The 22,319-nt window shown below is 43.6% G+C and overlaps 3 protein-coding genes across 4 annotated transcripts in view; 1 reads left to right on the top strand and 2 right to left on the bottom strand.

Moving 5' to 3' along the window:
• Positions 1–285: 285 nt before the first annotated feature.
• Positions 286–2,171, bottom strand: bhlhe41 (basic helix-loop-helix family, member e41). Its single transcript, XM_036520280.1, has 4 exons — positions 2,067–2,171; positions 1,790–1,897; positions 1,492–1,603; positions 286–1,265 (listed from the first exon to the last, which is right to left on the bottom strand). Exons 1-4 carry the CDS (start codon positions 2,106–2,108, stop codon positions 286–288), a joined length of 1,242 nt encoding a protein of 413 aa, XP_036376173.1. The 5' UTR covers positions 2,109–2,171.
• A 4,111-nt stretch (positions 2,172–6,282) lies between these two features.
• Positions 6,283–14,131, top strand: sspn (sarcospan (Kras oncogene-associated gene)). Its single transcript, XM_036520282.1, has 3 exons — positions 6,283–6,631; positions 11,284–11,370; positions 11,925–14,131. Exons 1-3 carry the CDS (start codon positions 6,350–6,352, stop codon positions 12,282–12,284), a joined length of 729 nt encoding a protein of 242 aa, XP_036376175.1. The 5' UTR covers positions 6,283–6,349; the 3' UTR covers positions 12,285–14,131.
• Positions 14,132–17,244: 3,113 nt separating this feature from the next.
• The window catches only part of itpr2 (inositol 1,4,5-trisphosphate receptor, type 2), an 88,833-nt gene continuing 83,758 nt past the window's right edge, over positions 17,245–22,319 (bottom strand). For both annotated transcript variants that reach the window (XM_036519818.1, XM_036519819.1), the window contains 2 exons: positions 19,513–19,674; positions 17,245–17,979 (listed from right to left, as the gene is read on the bottom strand). In XM_036519818.1, the coding sequence (XP_036375711.1) occupies positions 17,899–17,979; positions 19,513–19,674 (243 nt within the window). In that variant the 3' untranslated portion in view covers positions 17,245–17,898. The remainder of the gene's footprint in view (positions 17,980–19,512; positions 19,675–22,319) is intronic.

Here is a 22,319-nt window from a genome sequence, read left to right as displayed (position 1 = left end):
ATAACATTATTTATGCTCTAAAGGTTTACCTATCAAGCTAACCAACACAATAGGCTTATAGAAAACTATGTATCTATGAAATGTAAACAAACTACATGATATACGTTAAATGAACACACTTAATATCCTATTTAAACGCGAAGAAGAATATTTGATTTAAACAGAAAAGTTAAACGAATCAAAAAATAAAGCAATATTAACAGCAACGTTTAAATACACGAAGACAAACAAAAATGTCGCATTTTGACAAGCAGAAGGAAAAACAGGTTTACGTCAGCTTGCTATTTATGTCCCTTCATTTTCAGTCTTCGGGGACTCGTTGTCCGAGTTTTCATCATCTAAACTCTGCTGGTTCGCCGCAGGTGAGGACTCTTCCAGATCGTTCGACGTGTCAAAGCCAGGAGGCTGGTCAAAGGCAGGAGATGGAGAGTCGCTATTCTGAGAGACGGGAGCGGACCCGCACCTTTTCTCCAGCGAGAGTGCTGATGTCAACCCGGGGAAAGCGGCTGCGGCAGCGGCGGCCGCTGCAGCCTGTGCGGGGAATCCAGGGTAGAGCAACGGGAATGGATTGGCTACCGCTGCAGTACCTGGGTAGAAATATTTCTCTAAATTGGACTTGTCAAACAGAGGCATGTAAGACGCTGCGGCTGAGGGGTTGATGAAGTAGAAAGGCATGCAAAAAGGCGTTTGCTGTCCGAGCGGTACACCCCCGAGTCCCATCAACGAATTTAAAAAAGCCACGTCAGGTCTGCTGCTCGGATCTGGGTTCCCCATCGCAACACCTGACGAGTCTAATTTGGTTTTCTTCGCACGATGGTCATCCCCGAATTCCTGCTTTATTTTGACTGGCTTGAGTCCCTGCGACTTTCCGCCATTACATTCTTTGTCTAATTTCCCTTCGTATTTCTCAGCTTCTCCGCCGTATCCGCTGTCCGTGTCCGTGTCGTTCTCGTTAAGCTCCCCGTTGTGAGTCCGCTGGATGACTGGCACGCAGTTCGCCTGGGTTTCCGCTTTCTGGCCGTCGTGCTCTTGGACGGCGGCGGCGCCTTTGCTGTCTGATAGCTGGTGCGACAGAAGCTGCGCGCTGGGAAGAAATTGTGCCGAAACTTTGTGCAAATGGTTGATGAGTTGCGTGCATCTCTGCTCCCTCGCAGTCCAATTCTCGAACCTACTCAGGTACTGGATGACTTCTTTTGCGCACGTTTGAAAGCCCGAATGGAAAGCATCTAAGTCAGTCTGAATGGAGGTTTTCGTCGATCGATCTCCTATGACAGATGTATTGAAACAGTTAATGCACGGAAGTCCTTACCTTCTGACAGTCTGACAACTACGAAAACAATTAGTAAGCGATTCCTCCTTGTTTAAACTCAAATGCATGCATGTCCTTTACGCAATAACAACACTCTTTTTTTTTTTTTTTTTTTTTGCTTTCGGGTTTTGGTCAACTTTCAGTTGGCAAGCTTGATCTAGATTCGGTGTTATGCAACTTACCGCTCTGCAATGCAATGATCTTCTGGTGCTGTTGTTCAGTGACAGCGGTTAGTGTGTTTAAATGCTTCAAAGTTAACTCGAGAACAACAGCCTTTTCCAAATGCCCGAGCGTCTGAATAAAAAGAGAAAGGGGAGAGTTTGACACAGACAGGACTTTAGTGTACTTTTAAAAGACGGACATCCCGAGAATTACGCACGCACAATGTCACACGTGTGAAGGCATACATTGCGACAGCTAGCTCCCTACATTACAAAACGGACATTGCACAGACGTTAAAGAACACGACTTTGAACTTACCGTCAGTTTAAGATGTTCGGGGAGCAAATCTTTCAGCTGTCCGATACATTCATTAATTCTGTCTCGCCTCTTCTTCTCTATCAATCTGTGAGGTAACTTGTACGCTTCCTGTTGATAAGAACAAGCGGCACGTACAACAGATGACTACATGATATTAATGACTACAGTTCATAAAATGTCAAACCAGATGAGAATTGTACGAGCACTGTTAATGCAATATCAACACCATTTACAGAGAGAAAACATCCACATAAGACAGAACTTGCTCTGACAGTACCTTGCTCTCCTCTCTCTTCATTCCTCTTTTAGATTTGCACATGTAGAGCGATGAGTATTCTACCCTGTTACAAACCACAGTGTTCACTTGTCAGATTTTGTAGAACTCAGCCAAATAATTACATATGTCTTTATTGTAATAATAATAATAATAATAACAACAATAATAATAACAACAATAACAATATTTAATAATGATAATAATAATTACCCAAGAAAATCAGCATGATCCAATAGTTGTCTGTCTTGCAGACGTGATATTCTTTCATCCATAACTTTTTTTTTTTGCTTACAAGTGCCTTTATTCCAAGACCAGCAGCGTTAGGGGGATCTTGAACCGGTCGTGTACATCCACTGGTGTTGCACTTTAGAATGATAGCCAGTTTTCTCTGCGGTCACTTTGCAAGCAGTTTGTGTGTAACCACAGCGCACGCGCGTCTCCAAACGGAACAGCTCCCAACTCACGTGTAAAATGCACCAACTTGCAGACCGGTAATTACGGGCTAATTACGGTAAATCCTATGCTGTTTTTTTTTGTTGTTTTCCTGTTTCATGCAATCCCAAATGTTGCATTTGTTGACGGTATAAATTCAAAACTCTGATTTACAGGTATTAAAAAGTTTCGAAGTACAGCTGCGGTACACAGCTCCCTCTGCGAAGACCACATGGAAATAAATGTGCTCGGGATACGCGTAGACGGCTCCTTTGTGATGTGCAGATAGTCCTTACCCAACGTGAAGGCAAGCTACTCCTCCTTAACCCCTTCCTGGCCAATCTGTCACTCTCGAAATCAGCCTCCCCGGAGCATTATCAGTTTCCATAGCAGCGAGAAACACTTCGTGCTCAAACATGTGCCGAACATGACAAGTCGGAAGGGCTGATTACTATTGGGCGCCACAGGGTTTTCAACAGCCAATCGTGTTTTTCGGGGAGATTTTAGTTTAACTTTTCGCCTTACAGCTTGAAAGGCAAAAGAAACCATGCTGGCTGTTGATGATATGCTCTGTCAAGAACGTCTGTGTATATACAAATACATACATATACAGACACACACATTATGTATGTTTATATAAATGCTGACAACAATGCATGAACGAACTATGTCTATGACATAAAAATAAATATATAAAAATAAATGTAGGTAAATATTAAAAGAGACAGATGAACAATGGTATAGATAAACATTGAAATAAAAATAACTGGTGAAAGAAATTGTAAGGTCTTTTTGTCATAATAGCACTCACACTTAGACCCTCAGTGTTTCTATCCGATGTTGCACCACTTATTTCAGTTGCATTTTCAGCGTGACAGCAGTGCAGAGTGGCACTCTGTCAATCAAAGCTAGTGGGCGGGATCAAGACAGCCATTGTGTAATACCTGTGCTCACTCAAACGCTGTCTGGCGGTACGTGGGTGAACTCCGAGGCTGCCTGCAACACCAGCAGTAGAATGACCACAATGAACAAACCATTCCAGAACCTCTGGGGAAATCTGCGTTCCTTGATAACCCTCGTCTTTTGGGCAGGACTTTGATTTCAAACAGGGATTCTGGTGCTTGGTGGTGCCCCACCTCCGATGATGCCTGTGATGGTTGTCATCCGGGGGTCAGTGTCAATTCCAGCAGCCTGTGCATGGGTTAAAAAAGAACTTTGAAGCCATTCCAATGAAACAGAAGTGTATTAATGCCTAAAAGGTCTCTGAACACCCAAATTGATTTTGGTGGTAGCTGGGAACAAACTCTGTAATATGGTTTCCAATTAAACACATTTATAATGTCTCTCTTTTCAGACTGCTCCTACCATCCAGGTCTGTAACTGACAGGGTTTAATTATTTCATCACTTCAGCTAGACCTGACCACTTGGGTGCAAACTTTGATGAAAACTTCTCTGGAGTGTTCAACAAGTAGACACCCGTAACTATTAAAGAGCTTACCTGCACATTGCATTCCCCGTTCAGAAACTTTATACTCAGGGGTCTCCTATCCCATGAAGATCTCCTAGGTGTTACAGAGATGAGGTTTAGTGTCTAAAAGGGGAAACATCTAGAGGCATTTGAAAAATGCACAACAATGACCTGCAACCAAGCATTTCCCTCTTTTTTTGCTCTTTCGGAAAGGACCCATAAACCTTAATATTAATTATTATTAATGTAAAACAGCCCTTAATATTTGTCCTGCCTCCTTCAACGCAACAGACCGAGCATCAGTTGCTGTTCTCCTCACTAGCACCTTGCTGAACGTGTTGATCCTGAGAGACCAGTTATCTCTCAGGCTTTTCAGAGCCTACTGGGCGCAATGACTGGAACGGACCGTGGAGAACAAATTGGTGGTCTGCCGGGCTTCGTGAAACGCACAGGCACTGGTGCCTACAATGGCTAGGCATAGCAAAGTAACAGTCTACCAAACTGTTTCCTATTTACTGTCTCTAAATAAAATCAAATTTAGTAATTTTGTTCTGGGAAAATTGACGCATATCTGCTTGCCATATCAACTTTGCATTAGTGTAGAATGAAAACGTTTGGAACATGGGAATAATTATATCACGGGAATGCATGCATCAGTACGACTTATTATTTATACAACTTATAAAAAACAAAAACAGGGCAGAATGGGAAGTTGACCAACTATCTGGATTTTTTCAGCAAGCTATTATATATTGGATCAATTCATCTGCAATTTCATGGTAAATCCAAATGCACACATGATGACATTGAAACACCAAAAATCCAAAAATTCTCCAGATTGTATGGTTACAAAATATAGTGTCAAAATACAAACTACAAGCACAAATATGGTCAAAGTCATGCCAAAGCCCCTTTACATTTCTTTATGCTCTGTTCTGCTAAATAAGAGCTGCTCACTGGCATGTCTGTGTAACATGGCTAGGTACATTACGCATGCTCTCACAGTCAAGTAACTGACATAGCTATCAAAATCTAAGTGTAGCAATTACTGTAACATAACTACAAGTTCTGCAATGACTTATTATATGGCTCCTATGCTTATTCAATACTATTATACTTAACGCAATACTTCCTGGCTATCAGACAACTGTAAGCATTTACATCTTTTCTAGTAAAAGTGTTAATTGTCATTAAACATGAAACAAATTGTCATGTCTATTTGGAATTTCTTTATTACAATGCAATAAATTCATTTTTTGACATACCTAACCTCCTCTATAACTTTCCTTTTTCTACTGCAAAAGAAATACTCAGGATTACTCTCTATACCTTTAACAACCTGTTTCTCAAACAGCCATTTTGGCATGCATATCTTTTTTGACATGTATTCGTCCATAGGACTGGCAAATATTAGCACACAGGAGCAATACATGCATTGCCTGCTTTAACATGAGGACACTCCTGGAAACCCTGCTGTAAATCAGAACATTGTGAATTAAAACAGTTTCCAACAGATGCAGTGTGGATGCTATGGTCTTAAATATGACACAGACACCAGCATTTTCCCCAAAATGGATTAATATTGACACACCTACGAATTTAAGTTGAATAACTTATTCATTAAATTTTTTTTTTTTTAATTTAAATTTATTTTTTTTTATAAATTATTATTTCAATATAAATGAAATATATAACTTACAAAGAAACCATGAGTTTATGCATGTGTTGAGAGTAAGTCATGCTCAAGTTTAAAATTATGAAAATAGAGGTGCTAAACCATCAGACAAATTCTGAGGGAAAATCCATTCCTTCAGTGCTGTGAAATGTTGAAGATTCCTGTATATTTTGATCATGTGAGCGTAAGGCCTAAGCCCTCACATGACACATGACTGCATCATGTGACCTCCCAGGGCGTGCCAGCAAGCCTAGCTCTGCGCAGTGACCTTGCCAGACCCGATGCGGCAGCTTACTTGCTGGCATGAGGGTTTGATGCACCCATGCCCGCTCTGCTCGCCCGTGCCGCTCTTTCTCCTGTCTGCTCAGCAGCGCGTTGTGGCCACTTCTTATTATCACTCTCTGGTTGTGTGTTGGAATCCCCCTTTGTGTCCTCCCTGCCTTCCACAACCCCCCCCGCCCCCCCTTCTTTTCTCTCCTCTGTACTCCGCTCTATATGTGGCTCTTGGGCAGCTCCAGGAATCCACTCCAAATGTTTTCCATATTAGTTCAGAGCCTTCTCTGATTCCAAATAGCAGCAGTTCCTGGGCTGTGCTGGAGAAAGCCATCTGGGGGGGGAGGGGGGGGGGAGGGCAGGGCAGTCGGGCAGACGCAGTGTCGAGAAAAGCAGAGGAAACGACGACACAGATCCAGGCAGACGGCAGCAGAATGGGTAAAGAGGAGAAACACCAGGCCAGCCCAGGCCCTCACGCCACCAAGAGCCAGACAGGGCCTGCAGCGGCGGAGAAGGCCGCGTCGCCCGCCCAAGAACGCAAGGGAGGCCGCGAGGAAAAGGAGGACAGCTATACCTGCTGCGGCTGCCGCTTCCCCCTGCTCGTGGCCCTGCTGCAGCTGCTGCTGGGGGTCGCCATCACGGCCGTGGCCATCATCATGGCCACCATCAGCCCCTCCCTGCTGGCCAGGGAAACCCCACACTGGGCCGGGATCATCGTAAGCACAGGCGTCCTGACTGCCCTCTCTTCTGTGTTTTCTCGAATGCTATCCTCTTCTTTGTGTCTCAAACTCTGTCCTCTCTCAGTGTCCCTCTCTTAACTGTCCTCTCTCTCTGACACTTCCATGCTGTCCTCGCTGTCCCTTGCGCCTCCCCCATTAACAGCGTTATGCATGGAGGTCTGACTGATCTAACCGCATGCATGCATGCAAGAACTTTCCTCTCTCCAGGGACTGCATTGTTTGCAGGAATATGTACAGAATAACCTGAGTAATATCACCTTGTTTAATATCACAACCCACTTAATATCACTTTTTTCTTTTACGGAAACCCACTTGCCACTCACCATTGGTTTCAATGTTAAGTGCACTCTTAAAACTGCTGGGATAGCTTTTTTGCCCTTTAGGTGTACACTTTTAAAATATTTGATTTAGCAAACAATACCATACTTAGCTGCAGAAACATTATGAACAGCAAATCAAAGTTGGTAGGTATGTGTTGCGCAACAATATACCATGGGGTGTCTTCAGTTCAACTAACACTGGTTAAAAATGTCGGCATGTCCGCAAAGCTCAAAGCAGTCAACAGCACATACCTTTTACACTTTACCAAGTTCACTCTTGATTTGAGGCTTGTCAAGATGTCTCAGGTAGGATCAGCCGTCTAAATTCCTGCTAGGTAGCGGTGTGCTGTTGCTAGGTTACCGGCGGCTACTGCCGTTCCGCTGGCTGCATCTGTGGCTGTGATTCCATCAGCAGGCCTGGAGTCGAGTCTGGAGACTGTTTGGAAGAACAGGGCAGAGACAAACTTAGTAGTAGTTTACATTTACCTCCGAGGTTCAGCTTCCTACATTCAGCTCCTTGTGAGAAGTTAAATGCCAATGTGCTTGTATAGCCATTTGTTGGCTGTATTTAAAAAAAAAAAAAAAAAAAAAAATGTAAATGTACAAAATGGGAAAGTATTCCGTTACTGCTTTGTTCTTTGTTTTCTACCTTTGAAACAGTATAGTCAAAAAGTGCGTGGCTCATTTTTGAGGAGCAACTGTCTGTTTCGGACTACTTTTGCTATGAATACGCAGAAGCATTGACTATGACTCTGCCATTTATTTGATACTTTCGCTTGCTTCATTGACAAAGTTTAATGTAATTTTGAGAAATACTGCGTAGTGGTTGACATGCTCTTCATGTACGCTACAATGCAGTATGTTAGTGTGATGGCACAATAGGATTACTGAAAGTATTAGTTTTAGAGAAAATACCTGCCATGGAAGTCTGTAAGAGTACTACAAGATGGCAATAAAACATGTAACAAATGGAACTGAATTTGTTTTATTTAACTGTGAAGTACAAGAATAAGCATGGCTAAAATGCAGTTCTCCTGCCTGATGGTGCTATCAGATATTAAACCCTGTCAGTATCACACCCCACATAATATCCACTATTTGTCCTGCATGACAGAAGGAATATTGCAGATATTACATCCCACATATGCATTTATAGGCAGCATCCAAACCTTGAAAAAAACAGATGCTCTATATTTTTATTGTGAACTGCCTTCATTTATATAAAGTGTTGTAGTTTCCAAGCGCTCAATGTATTCGATGTATTTTTACCTCAAGGCCAGATGAAGGCCTCCAGATCCTTAGCTACGTTCAGGACTGAAAGAGCCAAATTACACTGAGTCAGAGTGCTGACAGGGTGATATTACAAGTTCATTAATAAATATAGACTCAAAAACAGAGGTGTACATCCATCCAGTCCTTGCATGTCTGTTTGTCTTGCTGCTGAAAGATGGGCATGTCCTATTTTTGCCGGATGCAATGGATGCCTCTGCTTTGACTAATACTCATAGCCCTGCTCTCTGTAACCTCATTGGTCATATATGCCATTAATTCAGCTACATGGACCTTAAGAACCTAATTAAAGAAGTGCACCCAGGTTGTGTCTTGACTGTCATGACACACCCAGACTGTCAGGATAATGATAATCACAATGTAAACCTTCAGAAGGCTGCCTACAGAGAGATAGTCCACGTTCTCAGTGACTCTGATGAGTAATGAAATGACTGAATATCAGTTGGTTCACTTGTCTTTCTCAATTGACTCGTTTATCTCCTGTTCCCAGCTTTTGGAGTCTTGGAACATTTGCTTTCCAAAAAAAAAAAAAAACAGTTGCATTTTGACAATAAAATTACAGAACAGTGTTAACAGAACTAACCTATGTGATTAAAGGAAATAACCCCTCAAGTGCACAATGTTTCCAGTGTCCAGACCCACCCCTCCATCAGATATCTGGTGTTCCTGGAGTAGTTTAGGCAATGGATGCTTCAAGTCAGATGGACAGAGGACCTGGTGTAAGAAAGCTAGGATAACTGTATTGCCACCTGGAAATTCCAATGTTGATATCTTTGTCACTGATAACTTTCCTTCCACGTATTTACATCTAGATTAAATGTGACTTCAGTTCACAGCGAATCTGATCCCTCAGTCTCTTAGCTCTCTCGCTGCAGGATCAGCAGCCACACAGTGAGGCATTTCATCCAGTTTGCTTTCAATTAGGAGGCAATGATGAAAAAAGCATACCGATATAAATATTTACTGATACGTTCTCCTTGTGAGGCCAAGCATCATTTTCTATGAATACAATATCACCTGTCACGTCTCCTATCTTTAGCTGCCAAGCTCACACATAGAAAATAGCACACCCAACTCTATTTAGAGAATTATGTATGCATTATAGACTGTAACATTACATTCAGATTTTGAAGATCACGGTTTATATGTTTAGTGTTTTACACAAAGCCTGCCTGCATGGAGGTCTTGGGGAATGGTTTGTCAGGGTAAGACATAAACAGTTACAGAGTTAATGCAAAAAAATGCTGGAAAATGGCATCCTTTTCAGCATCTGTTGCTGTTGAAGCAGGTCATCTAAGCTCTGCCTGTTCATTCTGCATGTTGATCAACTCTGTACTCTGTACTAGTCATATTCAAAGGATGCAATGGAATGAATGTAATATCCACCGCAACATAAGACAGAGACTGACAGCTGGTACGTAACTACATCAGCAATAATCTCCATCTTTATATGTACGAGTCCCATGGCATCTTTCTTCTGATTGTTGGCTGATTAAGGTCATAACACCATTAGTTAAACCATGTTTCTCCCTGCTCTATTCTGTGTGCTGTTAATGAGACTTGACCCAGATGGCATCTGTAAAACACAGCCATCCTGAAACAGTGATCTCTAACAAGATGACCTTCTGTCTGGTACGGGTCGAGCAAAATGACAGTACAAATGCTTTGAGATGTACAAACCCTGAAATCAGAGCAATGCATCACCATGATAATTCTCAGTGTCCCTGTGGGACAGACAGATCAGCAGATGGAATCATGGGTAAAATAGGTGCATGGTTGGCAGCAGACCCTTCAAACTTGGAGGTGAAATTTCCCCCATAGAGCCTGCAGAACAATTTCAACTTCCTCTCTGGGGATACATCATTTCCTGTAACAGGTCAGAGAGATATCCGAGAGAACAGCATCACCACAGAAACTTTTTTCTTCCCCCTGAGGCAGCCTTACTGATCTCATTAGCTTTGAGAAAATATTTGTTGCTGGCAAGATTTTTAAAAAAGTGGTCAAAATGCAAACATTTTTTTCCTCAAATCAAAATTTCACTCATATTAGGCACTCTCCTCTAAGGCATCTTGCACAGCTTACACATCATTTATACAGCTGGATTTTAACTAAAGTTATTTAGGTTAAGTTGCTTGCTCAAGGGTAAAGTTACAGTGCACCACCTGGTAACTAAACATCAAACATTTTGGTTCCAATCCCCGCTCCTCAAACATTACACCACACTGCTGCCACATGCATTCCAGCATGACTCACCCCTACGGGCGGACCTTCTGCTACAGTACGAACAGCTGTCTGTACATACAGTATGACGATAATCACGCACAGCGATTATTTCATCCCCGTTACCAGCGTCCTCCCCGCTCACATGACCTCGCTGCAGGCTCTGCGTGGGGCAGGAAGCGCCCCTGGACGATCCCACACGCTCGCCTGGGGTCGGCTCTCACAAGACACACCACAACGGGCCGCGCTGCGGTCAGGGGGGTGTCCCACCCGGCTGTAAACAGCTCGAGAAAAACAATCAAATTAGAAGCTGCATGCTGGTCACAAGACTGATGCAGCCCTGAGAGCTTTCTCATGGAGGGAGAGAGAGAGAGAGAGAGAGAGAGAACTATTCAGTTTATTATGGCAGTAATTACATTATCAGATGCTGAGTCATTATCTGCCCAGCATACATCATGACCCTCGTGAAGCTCGTAATAAACAGCAAATGAAACTTAACTGTGAATTAAGAAAAGTCTAATTAGGAAGTATAGTCATATTACTGAAACCATGGGGACAGGCTTAGTTAGCAAACACTTGCCACTTAAAGAGCCCTGGATCAAAGCATGAAATACTGCGCTTAATTAGACAAGATGTTTGTGCTTTTCCAAAATATCCCTGATGCATGTATGCTCTGATGGCTATTTACTTTTTTTTTTAAAAAGTAAGTAAATACTTTTTCTACAAAAGTCGAGCATGTGTACATTGTATGAAGGTGCACGGCCTAAATCTGTTTTAATGTGGCCGTTTTACTTGCAGGTCTGCTTGGTGTCCGTGTTGGGTTTTGTACTGTACTGCATCACATACCTGCCAGATGAAAAGACGTCCATGCAGTTTATTGCTAAGGTGAGGAAGAAAGTGCACTCTTCATTAACCTTTTGGTAACGACACTAGAAAAAAAACAGAGTCATATGAACTGAGTTATTACTTGTTTACCAATTAAGACTTCTGTCCATAACTAGAGCATGGTGACCCTGTTCTTTGAGCCAGAGTAATTCTTGGTTTTGGCTTATATAGGCAAGAGCCAGGAAACCTTTCACAGGGGTACTACCCTGACAATTCAACTTCTGTCTGTGTAATAAATATTGCACATTAAGTTCCCCTTGTCGGTTGTTTAATCACAGCTATTGTGTAACTGCAAGCAATGGCTTCATCAAAACAAATCATGTCACTTCTGCAATAACAGATTACGATTATTGAGATGCCTGCACGACAGCATGCGCCACAATGTCATGCTCTATATTAGCTTGGGTGGAAACATAAGCTCCAAATGAGCCCTGCTGTTGAAGAGAAGGGGCTCCTTAGAAGCCTTTAAAATGTACAGCACTGCAGTGTTAGACTCTGGAGAGGGGTGCGTGACGCCGGGACTGAGATCCTGCATCCGTGGTCCCTCCTTTCAGCTCCTATACTTCCTGCTCTGCTCGCTGGGCCTGGTCCTGTCGGTGCTGGCTCTGGCCTTCGCCGGCCACCACTACACACAGATCAACGGCTTCACCTGCCAGGAGACGGGCGCAGACTGCCTGTGCACGCTGGACCCTGAGGACCCCATCGCCCGCACCTTCCTGTACGCCGGCGTCAGCGACTGCTCCTCCATCACCAGCACGCTCAAGCTCTACTTCCTCCTGCAGATGGCGCTCAACCTGGCCCAGGCGCTGGTCTGCTTGGTGGGCGCCTTCATCATGTGGAAGCACAGGTACCAGGTGTTCCTCGTGGACCAGCAGAGGGGCTCCCCCTCCGCCCAGCAGTGGCAGAAAGTGTAGGCGTGACATCCCCTCCCTAACTCCCTCCTCCACCCCTTGTAGCCACTGTACAAGGAGACTGCAGGTGCTGTTCACAGAGATCGCCCCCCATTCTCCCCTAATGAGCAGACCTCTTCAAATGCTTTCTTTTTGGGATTTTTCTACAGGGGATCTTTTTATATAGCTTTTGCTAAGCGATTGCTTTTGCTTCACTCCCAATAGCTAATGCTACAGCAAAGATTTTTTTTTCCAAAGACAAATGTAAAACAGGCATTCTTAATTCCATATCCAAATCTAGACTGGAGGAGGGGGGGGGTCACAGGGAAAGGATTGTTTTTATCATGAATATACATCGGACATGATTGTTCATATAGACCTAACCTTAAATGAGGCAAGGATATTCTATGCATCTGTACTGTCATCTGGTCAGCCTGGTGTGTAAGAGTCAAAACCCAGGGTCACTGCCTTAGAACTACAGTACATTACATGTTTAGTGCTAAACTTTACGACAGACTTTGTAATACTTGTTTTCTTTTTAAATGGATCTGCTTAAGGGAATGAGCAAATTCATGTTTCAAAGTGGAATTTTTGTTCTCTTCATTGGATGGCACATTGCAAGAGAAAGGATGAAAATGTCTATTTTATCTGTGTTGTGTGTGCTTTTTAAAGAGAGGAAACAATTCACAGATACACTGAATCTTCAGTTGCAAAAGGTGTTGCCAGTTTCAGTTTAAACAAATTTTTACTGTGCATGTAGGTGTGACAAGCGAAAGTTATGACCTGTGCATCCATAAATTTGTTACTGATATACATTCATTGTTTAAGCTCGGTATTAACCTCTTAGTTGGGCAAGAATGATATGGTTATCATTTGTATAACAATATTAAACAATATTATTGCAGCCAAACAGGTGTAAAAGAAGAGGTGGCTGGTAAATAATGCCTTTTTTTCATCTGATTTATTATTTGATTTTGCGCAATTACAGAGTGGGCTCCGCCAACAAACTATATTAGCATGTGTCAATTTCAGTTACAATAAACAATGCACACCTACCGTTAAGTAACTGTATGTTTAAGTAACACTATTTCTACATGGAAAAGGAACCTTTTAGACATTTAACTCAATCGATTTCTAGGCTGTGTCCCATTCTCACAGCGTGGCAGCTAAAAAAAAAAAAATGCAGCCCTGAGCTTGAACGATCTAGTGGGACACAAGCTCTGGAGAACTGAGCTGGGGCAAATTTTCACACCCCTTTTCCTTTGCGGTATGCTGGTCTCGCAGGCACCGGTGCATTAGCCCCGTGTCTTGCACACTAAGTACGGCCAGAGCACGAGACTGCCACACAGCGCTTCAGGGCCTGCCTGAAACGGAACAACCAGCACGCACGGGGCACGTGCTAACGCATAAGCAAATGTGCTAATTCACAGATCTCTACATTATCAGGATGAGCGTCTTTCGCTGGCTGCGCGCCTCCCAATCTGCCCATCCAGACACTATAAAATCCGGAGGATCAGCGCAAGGCTGCTGTCTTAGCGCATACAGAAGGACTGTGGGCAGCAGGGCCCAGCGGCAGTCTTGTTTTCCTGTGCTGTAGCCAGTAAAGCTGAAGCGGCGTATCCACCATGTGTGGATGCAGTCCACTGGTGAGGGAGGAAAAGGGGTACTCCGACGGGCAACAGAACGTTGTCTCAGCTTAAACTGCCATGTTACTGATGCCGGCACTTTAATCTAAACTGCACAGGCCCTGTTTTGAAAGGACTCGGTCTCAGTGCTTAAACTGACAGATCTGTGTCTACGTAAAAGTGAAATATTCAAATGGAAGGACAAAAGTTCACCACTGAACAATTCATAAAAAATTTTTTAAATATATGGGCTCTAATTTCAGAAGAGGTGTTTTTTTAAAATGGCTGTTCGATTTATTTCAGAGGGAAAAATGCATACAAAAAGTAAAAAATCTGGACATTCAAAGAGGAAGACGTGTGATTAAGTGAATTTAAGCTCAGCTTTCCTCAAATGAAATGAGAAGTTTGTGGGTAGTCTTCAGTTCCTGTATTGTAAAGAAACTGCCAATAATCAGAACTAAGTGCTTGACCAAAAATTGTTTGAAAGTTATTTGACACGGTCAAAAAATACTTCCACTCAAGCTATTTAGAAACCTAAGCCCCGTTCTTTCTTTCAATGGAAAACTACACAGAATGTACAGTGATGCAAAACACAGAATGGTGACCACTTTGAGTATGAGACAGAATGGTACAGAGCAGAGCAGAATGTATTCTTTATGCAATATAGGCAGGTAGGAATTTTGATAGAATCAAATGAGGGGACTTGGGACTTGTTCAAAGCAATGTTTCTTTCTCGCATTAATGTGCAAGCCTTATGACTGGTGCTCAATTGCAGACCTTTTTTTTTTTTTTTATTATTCATACCTTAATGTGTGTATTGAAGATAAATGTTGTCCTTGTCCTGTTGTGTTTTCCTTGTAACTGCGGACTTTTCGCTCCTCTGTACTTTTAATAAAAGACTGAATTGGTTATTTCCTTACTTACAAGGCAGTGTTCCGTTTTGATGGTGTCCCATCTGAACTGTGAGCGAGAACGCACCTGAGAGGCCAGCACTGAGCTCCGAACCCATGTGGCCTCGGGAGCTTTGGTCCAGGTTGCCACAGTAGACATCAAAACCTTCCACCCCCTACTTAATCACGTGCAAAGTGTAACCATCCACCAAGCATGACCAAAGGAGTCACGCGCATCACATTTCAAGAGACGGATATATTTAGAGCTGTTTATATAGCCAAGATCATTGTCGGGTTCAGCGAATAGGGTTTGCAAACACTTTTTGGACACATTTGAGACAAACACATTCCCCTAAAAATGTGCATCTGCTTAACATGATTTTGGATGTAATACTAACTCTTTAATTGAAGGAAATATCCATCACCATGTGTTTCTGTTAGGTCCATCATGATCTCTGAATGGCTACAATACTGGCATGGTACTGCATGCTACATTTCAGATGACTTGGATGAATGTAACAGGACCACAGCAAGCTCATCAAAAACTAGATACTGTAAAGTGCCTTGGGATTAGGGACTTGTGTATCTGGCTGGAACGTTCTGGAAGAGATAGAAAATCACACCCACCCTCAACGTGAAATACGCAACTGTGAAGACTCTTGTTGCTTGTTTTCTTGTAGAACTGATGAACATTTGTTCAAGAACACCCACATGGGTGTCTGTGTGGAGTCCCAGATTACAAAGCAATCCCAGGAACAGGAAGTGTTGCAGGAAGCCAGGATCATTGTGACACAATTGTATTAAACCTTGGATGTATAGTCTCTGCTGTTCAGAGCACTCCATCCAGCACTGGCAAACTACAGCTAAACTCAAGCAAATCCTCATGTTTGTTTTTTCACCATACAGTGCACAGGTTGTAACCAAAATAAATATATTCAAAGAAATGAATATGAAAAACCTGAATACTGCAGATGGGTTTATATCTGTGTGGCTGAGGAGGGTGGTGCATATTGCAGGGTGTGTGTGTAAATATTCCCCCTCCGCCCCCACCCCTCTGACACTTCCAAACATGCAGGACTTTCCCCACTCCTGGGACAGCTGGGGCTGGCTAATTTTATCTGCCTTCACAGAGACAGTCCCACCAGCACCCTTCCCAACACCAGGCCACAGCCTCCATTCTCCCTGTAGTACAAACTGGACCCAAGTGCATTTTTGCAGTTTTAGGACAGGTTTCTAAATCACAACAGAGATCTGCCATTCTGTCAAGAACATACAAAGCATGCACTCAGGTCCTGAAAACATTCTTTATTATCATCACAGATATCGACTTTCCAGCAGCCCGCAAACATCTTACGCTCATATTTTATCAACAAGCCATCATCTGCTCATCAATAACATCCCATAGTGCTATAGTACAAAGCTGGTAATGTTCATCTAAATGAGGGAGGGTGAATTGCACAGAAACATTTGCATGGTTGTGAAAAGTCTCAGGTAATGTAAAGATGAAACAGGTAATGTTTCATCTGTTCCAAGCATTCTGTGATTACGCTAAAGCCTAGTCGTTCAATGTGTAAGTTTTTCTTTTATTTTTGATTATTTTGACGTTTCATCATTGATAAAATCTAGAAATATCCTCCGTACATTAATCAGACTAATATTTTCATTGCCTGTCCAGAACAAAGAACGTGACTTTCGTTTTTTAAACATGAAATCCTCAAACCAGAGCTCACCATTACACAGGAACACTGTATTCCGAAAGGCACTTTTACCATGTGGCAAAACGACTTGTGCACTGAAGTGGATTAAAGTTACAGCATCTCATCTTGGAAGCATGAAGGCACCAAACAAATGCTACATCTGCAGACGAGACTTCCTGCCCCTTGTTGTCAAAAGATCTGCTAAAGTTTCCAGTCTGGGCAGCAACATGCATATGTGTGTGGAACCATTAACAGCTGACATACTGTCAGACAATGCACACCTCAAAATATATTCCACTAAAATCCTCACATTTCCTCACTGGCACAGATCTAGTATAGCTTAATTGTGGAAAAAAAAACAATCAAAGTAGCTATCACAATCTGTTAATGTTGTATTGCTTTCAGATAGCTGAGAGCATACAGCAGTTGGAAATCAGACAGTATAATCAAACACCACCATATACAAGTGAGACCAAACAGGGGCTTCTCTATGGTCAGTGTTGATCATGTGCATTGTGTAATGTGCAGATTAGAACATGTTCAAAATTAATACTACATCCTGTACCACAAAAGACTTCGGCACACATGGCATTACATATTTCAAGTTAATTTCACAAAAATAAAAAATAAAATATACACTTTTGTTCTTTTATAAACTACTTACATCACGTTAAAAAGAAGACTTGCAAAAGTGCATCTAACAGTAGATTTCCCCTATGTTATGTGTGCATTAATACAAACATATTAACCATATATGAAAACGGGGTAACTGTAGAAAAAAAATCAGTTTGAGATTTAAATGTTTAAAGAGTGCAATAATAAGTGGTCCAGTTTTTTCCCCTTGAAAACATGCATATTTCATTAATGACACAAGACCTTGGCCACATTTCCAAACACATTTATGTTTGAATATATTTTATATGAAAATACTCCAGTTCACATTGTTTGTGTCATATCCAACTTCAGGAAAAAAAAAATCCTCTAACACTGCATTCAAAAATTAGGGGAAAGTGTTTTATCTTTTAAAATGACATAACATACCTTTCCATAGTATAAAATGACATGGTCCTACTTGGGACTATGAGACTGAGGGATAGGTAACATACCTCTGTGACTATGATCAGCCACCACAACCTTGGCTCCACTTTACCCCAAAACATAAAACAAACACAAAACCAAAGCAAAGGCTGCAGCATTGCACCACACACCGGTGAACCATATGCCTCAACCATGACCGGCAGCTCTTCGGCGAGGAATGGTCAGGCCAATTTCATTACCGGAGCCCAGCCGTTCAATCTGGCCGTGAGGTCGTATATGTCTGTGCAGTAGAAGCTGATCCAGGTCTCCAGTGGTGGACACGGACCCTGGCTCTCCAGCTGTTCCCAAGGCACTGAAATGCCTGTAGCCCCTCTCCAGTGACCCCCCCTCAGTGGGCAGAGATGTGATGGTTTGCCTGAGGGGGTCCCAGGAACCCCATCCTCTGTTTATTCTTCCGCTGCTCCGTCATCTGCGGGAGGGGAAGGGTTGCTCTGTGAGGCAGGCCTTGACTTCTGCTCCTAAAGCGCTTCTGCTCGAACCTTCTCTGCTGCTCTGTGCCATATAAACTCCAAGCAGCATGAAAGGAACAGCTTGGAGTGTGGTCACTTTACCTGCGCATTGATCTTTACATCCAGGACGCACAATGTACTCATACAACCATTAAAGCCCCTATTTTCAGCCCCTCAGCCCTGGGCATTGTCTCAGATCTTTTCAGACCTTACATCGTAAAGATGCCCGATGGTTCATTGCTGGGCAGCTGCAAAACATTAATCTACCAGGTATGACAACCGCTCACTTTAACGGCTCACTGATAGGAGCGCTATTTTTATTTAAAGGCACTGTACACCATTTTATCATGTTATATTAAACAGTATGATACTTTATGGTTTTTAATGCATAATGTTTTATGTTGTCGTTACTTTCCATAGAGGAGCAAGTGCAGATAATCTCCTGGCGACTTTGACTGATATAACAATAATATTGATTTGACAATTTTGTTGCCAGATTCATGTAGACAGGCAACATGCATATTTATGATGGCAGAATATTGGATATGACCCAGCCTCACCCCTACTGCATTCTGATTTGACTGCACAGAGATGTCCCTTGGTTACATTCAAAGCCGGTGTCCCTATTTCCTTGGAATAAAGTAGAGACCTGAATGCAGTTTTTATTCAAAAATGACAAGGCCCTGTGTCTTGGGCCATAGGACGCCATTAAGTTGTAAGAGTTGAGCCATGTCACGCATTTATATCCAAAAAAGGCCTTTAAAATGAGCACAGCGACTTCTGAAAGCCTTCTGAATCTTTGGGGGTTCCTACACTGCCCTGACACTTGAGAGCGGCCCCAGCCACTCCGCTAATGAAGAGGAACCGCGGCCTGAATCAAACTCATTCCCACCCGACTGGATGGAATCCACACCGAGGACGCCAGTGGCAGACGCACCGCGGTGATGAGGACTGCGTTTTTAATTAAGCCCTGCTACTGAGGGATCTTCCCCTTAATAATTTAGTGAGGGTAAAGTTAATTAATGTGGGAGTTCTCCTGGTGCTGACGAGCAGAAGACCGCAGTGCAGCAGACTGAGGATTAGCACTCAAATCAGGGACAGAGTCTGTGTTAGAAAAGTGATGCAGGGGTGTGACGAGTGCGTCACAGGCTGCCCCTGCATTAAGGTGTACAAAAATGCCACAGAACGTGATGGATATCATGCGCACATTCTGTACAAGGCGGCTGGATGTTGTATACTAATGAAGAAACATTATACAAAATATTGCAGAATTCGACTGGTTTCCAGCATAGTGGGACGAGGCCTGGTGTGGGCAGAGCTGAAGGGCAACCCCAGTGTGGGCGGAGCCAATGGGCAGCCCCAGTGTGGGAGGAGCCAATGGGCAGCCCCAGTGTGGGCGGAGCCAATGGGCAGCCCCAGTGTGGGAGGAGCCGATGGGCAGCCCCAGTGTGGGAGGAGCCGATGGGCAGCCCCAGTGTGGGAGGAGTTCCTACCTGCTCCTTGAGCTCGGCCAGCTGCGCAGACAGCTGCGTCACCAGCGTCACGGTGCTGTCCAGCTTCTCCTGCAGCAGGCGCATCTCGTTCTGCTCCCCGTCGCCCTCGCTGCTCACCAGTGACATGGCCCGCATCCGAGGGAACCAGTCCAAATTCTTCTCCTGGGAGACAGAAAGTGAATTATGAAGCACGGCCGTGGTATAAACGCAGCCCTCCTCCTGAGAGCAGCAGAGGGCTGGACTCAGCCAGGTACTCCCAAAGCACTGCTCATGGGAACACAGAAATGGCTGAATGGACACTCAGGCTAGAACAGTGATTAAGTCCCACTGCTGCCTTCCCTCTTCACTAAACTGTATTCTGACCAAACAGATTAAGTGTACAATTTACAAATGTCACCCACTGTAAAGTAATTTTAGCATTTGAACACAGGGACAACCATTAACACAGGTGATTAAACTGGAAAAGTTCCTCTTTTCTCTCAGGCAGATGATCTGTGTTTTACCACAGTAGTTGCGATATGACTGCAGTGACTCTGATTGTCAAGGTTGCCTTTGCTAAGTGTCCAGAGGCGGCAGCAATTAGGTGTTCGTTTTTTTGTTTTTTTTTTGGGCGAAACGCGAGCGCAGCGAAAAGCGTGATTGGAGCGAAAGTCTTGATGAGCGCCGGGGCAGTAAACTCTCTCTCACGCAGTGGGAGGGCGGTGGCGGCCAATCAGGTGCTACTTATGTAATCCTTCAGTCACACCGCTGATAGGCGCTGGCTGAAGGTGGCATATGGTGCGGGAGTCTCTTACATAATAGATTACAGCAGGGACATGCTTTTCCACCCTTTTTAAAGATCGCAGGCTGTCTCGCAGCAGCCTGGTGGAGAGATTACACAGCAGCCTTACAGCACAGCAGACAAAGCCAGATAAAAAAAAAAAAACAACATCCCAGGTTTGTGTACGTTTACGCCCACATACATGCATCCTTTTTACAGTTTAACACTATCCAGACCATTGCTGGTACATCTGCCTACATGTAAAGATGGCTAGTGGATTTGCCCATATACAGAGCACTGCTGCAAGTGAATTTGCCTTTAGACCACTGTTGTTAGTGAACTGCGCCTATATCCAGATGACAGTTGACTCAGTAGCACCAGTGGTTGGTGTGCAACAGAGTGCCACTCAGAAGTCTTCAATCCGAAGTCACTGCGAGTCACTGACTATGAAACAAATTCCCTTAAACAAATTCAGAGCAAAGCATAACATGAAAACAATACTGTACACTTTTGGGTATTTCACATATTATTGCATCTTGTGCATGTATACATCAATCTCTACATAAACGCATGCTAAATTCTGATGGTGACTAGCATGGTGAGAGTAGTTCATGTAAGGCGCTTTACTCATAAGCCTCTATTGACAATCCCTCTAGTTTTCACATGAAGCAGGTAAACCCAAGGAGGCTACCTGCAAAGTGAAGCCTTTTTAGGTGAAGCAAGACAAACACTGTCGTTACGAAGAGAGAGCGGTCCTGATAAGTAGGTGAACTGAGGATAGAAAACAGAAGGCGGCCTATGCCTGTGGAAGTCTATGAATCGAGCCATTCTACATGCCCAGCGCCAAGACGACGTGCTAATTTTGAGGTCTGGCCTCGACTTGAAAAACAACTTCAAACAAAAACAACAACCGTTGCCCACGGGAGCTGAGCAAAACAAGTCCATGGTGTGTCCATGAAGACTTTTGCTTACGTCAGCATAAAAATTGGTCAGAGGGGTAACCTGTTTCTAATGTACACACAGAAACAGCAGTCAGCTGATGCTCAAATGAACCAATGTATAGGATATACACTTTGATCATATACTACACTAAGCCCATAGCTTTGACTGTGGTTTATGACTGGTTAGGTGGAGGGCAGAGTGACAGTCTGTCCTGTGTTGAGACTGAAATGACATTCATGCAGTGTAGACACTGAAAACCAGTGTGACAGCCCGTTCCACATAGACACAGACTGCAAGTTTATTCCATATAGACTGCAGATCCTGAACAAGACTAAGAGAGAACGGAGAATCTCACCAGTGAGACATCGGTATCCGTCCTCTTCTGACACCTCAGTTCCTGAGGGTATTGCCATTACAGCAGTTTTATTTCTAATGTTTTTTTATATATAATACTTTATTCTTAAATTAGACATTCTGTGTGAGAACTCATCAGGAGTAACACGGAATTACAGAAAAAAATAAAATAATAAATCTTGGAATTTTCCTAACTGTATGAAAGCTAAGCCATTTCAGTCATCATAATATACTGTAATCAAAACATGCCCTGAGGACATCAGCTACAACTTCAGTCTCTATTTAATGAACGTCCAGTTTACACTAGCGGGACAGAGGACACCCTGCTGGGGTTGATTCACTGCTTGGCATTAACATGGAAGAAGGGAAAGGGTTTAATTCCTGCCAAAAAAGGGGGCCCCTGCAGACTCCTGCGAGCCCCGAAGTACGGGCGCTGCGTGGCAATGTGAGTGCTGCGGGCGCTTCGATCGGCAGGGGTGACCTCACGCGCACAGGGGGTGCTGGCGCTGCTGCAGCCTGCCGCAGCTGAAGTGCCTCCGACTCGCGCTGGGGCTCCGAGAGGTGGCCGTCAGCCTCTGCGGCCTTCCCACCTTACCCGCACCTCTCCCCTGATCCTAAGGCTACGTTACTATGGAAACTGCTCCCCCGTCGGTCTGACGGCGGAGAGCGGGGGGGAGAGAGGGTGCGTGGGGGGCCTTGTGTTAGGGGGGGGTTAGAGCACGTGGAAAAGCAAGGCCGGGCTATTAGTAGC

The sequence above is a fragment of the Megalops cyprinoides genome, chromosome 25, assembly GCF_013368585.1.
Source record: "Megalops cyprinoides isolate fMegCyp1 chromosome 25, fMegCyp1.pri, whole genome shotgun sequence".
Taxonomy (NCBI): domain Eukaryota; kingdom Metazoa; phylum Chordata; class Actinopteri; order Elopiformes; family Megalopidae; genus Megalops; species Megalops cyprinoides.
Note: the sequence above shows the minus strand (reverse complement) of the source record. Positions and strands in the feature narration are given on the sequence as shown.

Coding starts and splice junctions, on each gene's coding strand:
- bhlhe41 (XM_036520280.1), bottom strand. CDS start 2,108: ATGTGCAAATCTAAAAGAGGAATGAAGAGAGAGGAGAGCAAG. Junction 1,898..2,066: donor TGAAGAGAGAGGAGAGCAAG/GTACTGTCAGAG, acceptor TCTTATCAACAG/GAAGCGTACAAGTTACCTCA. Junction 1,266..1,491: donor GATCATTGCATTGCAGAGCG/GTAAGTTGCATA, acceptor CATCTGTCATAG/GAGATCGATCGACGAAAACC.
- sspn (XM_036520282.1), top strand. CDS start 6,350: ATGGGTAAAGAGGAGAAACACCAGGCCAGCCCAGGCCCTCACGCCACC. Junction 6,632..11,283: donor CACACTGGGCCGGGATCATC/GTAAGCACAGGC, acceptor TTTTACTTGCAG/GTCTGCTTGGTGTCCGTGTT. Junction 11,371..11,924: donor CCATGCAGTTTATTGCTAAG/GTGAGGAAGAAA, acceptor CCCTCCTTTCAG/CTCCTATACTTCCTGCTCTG.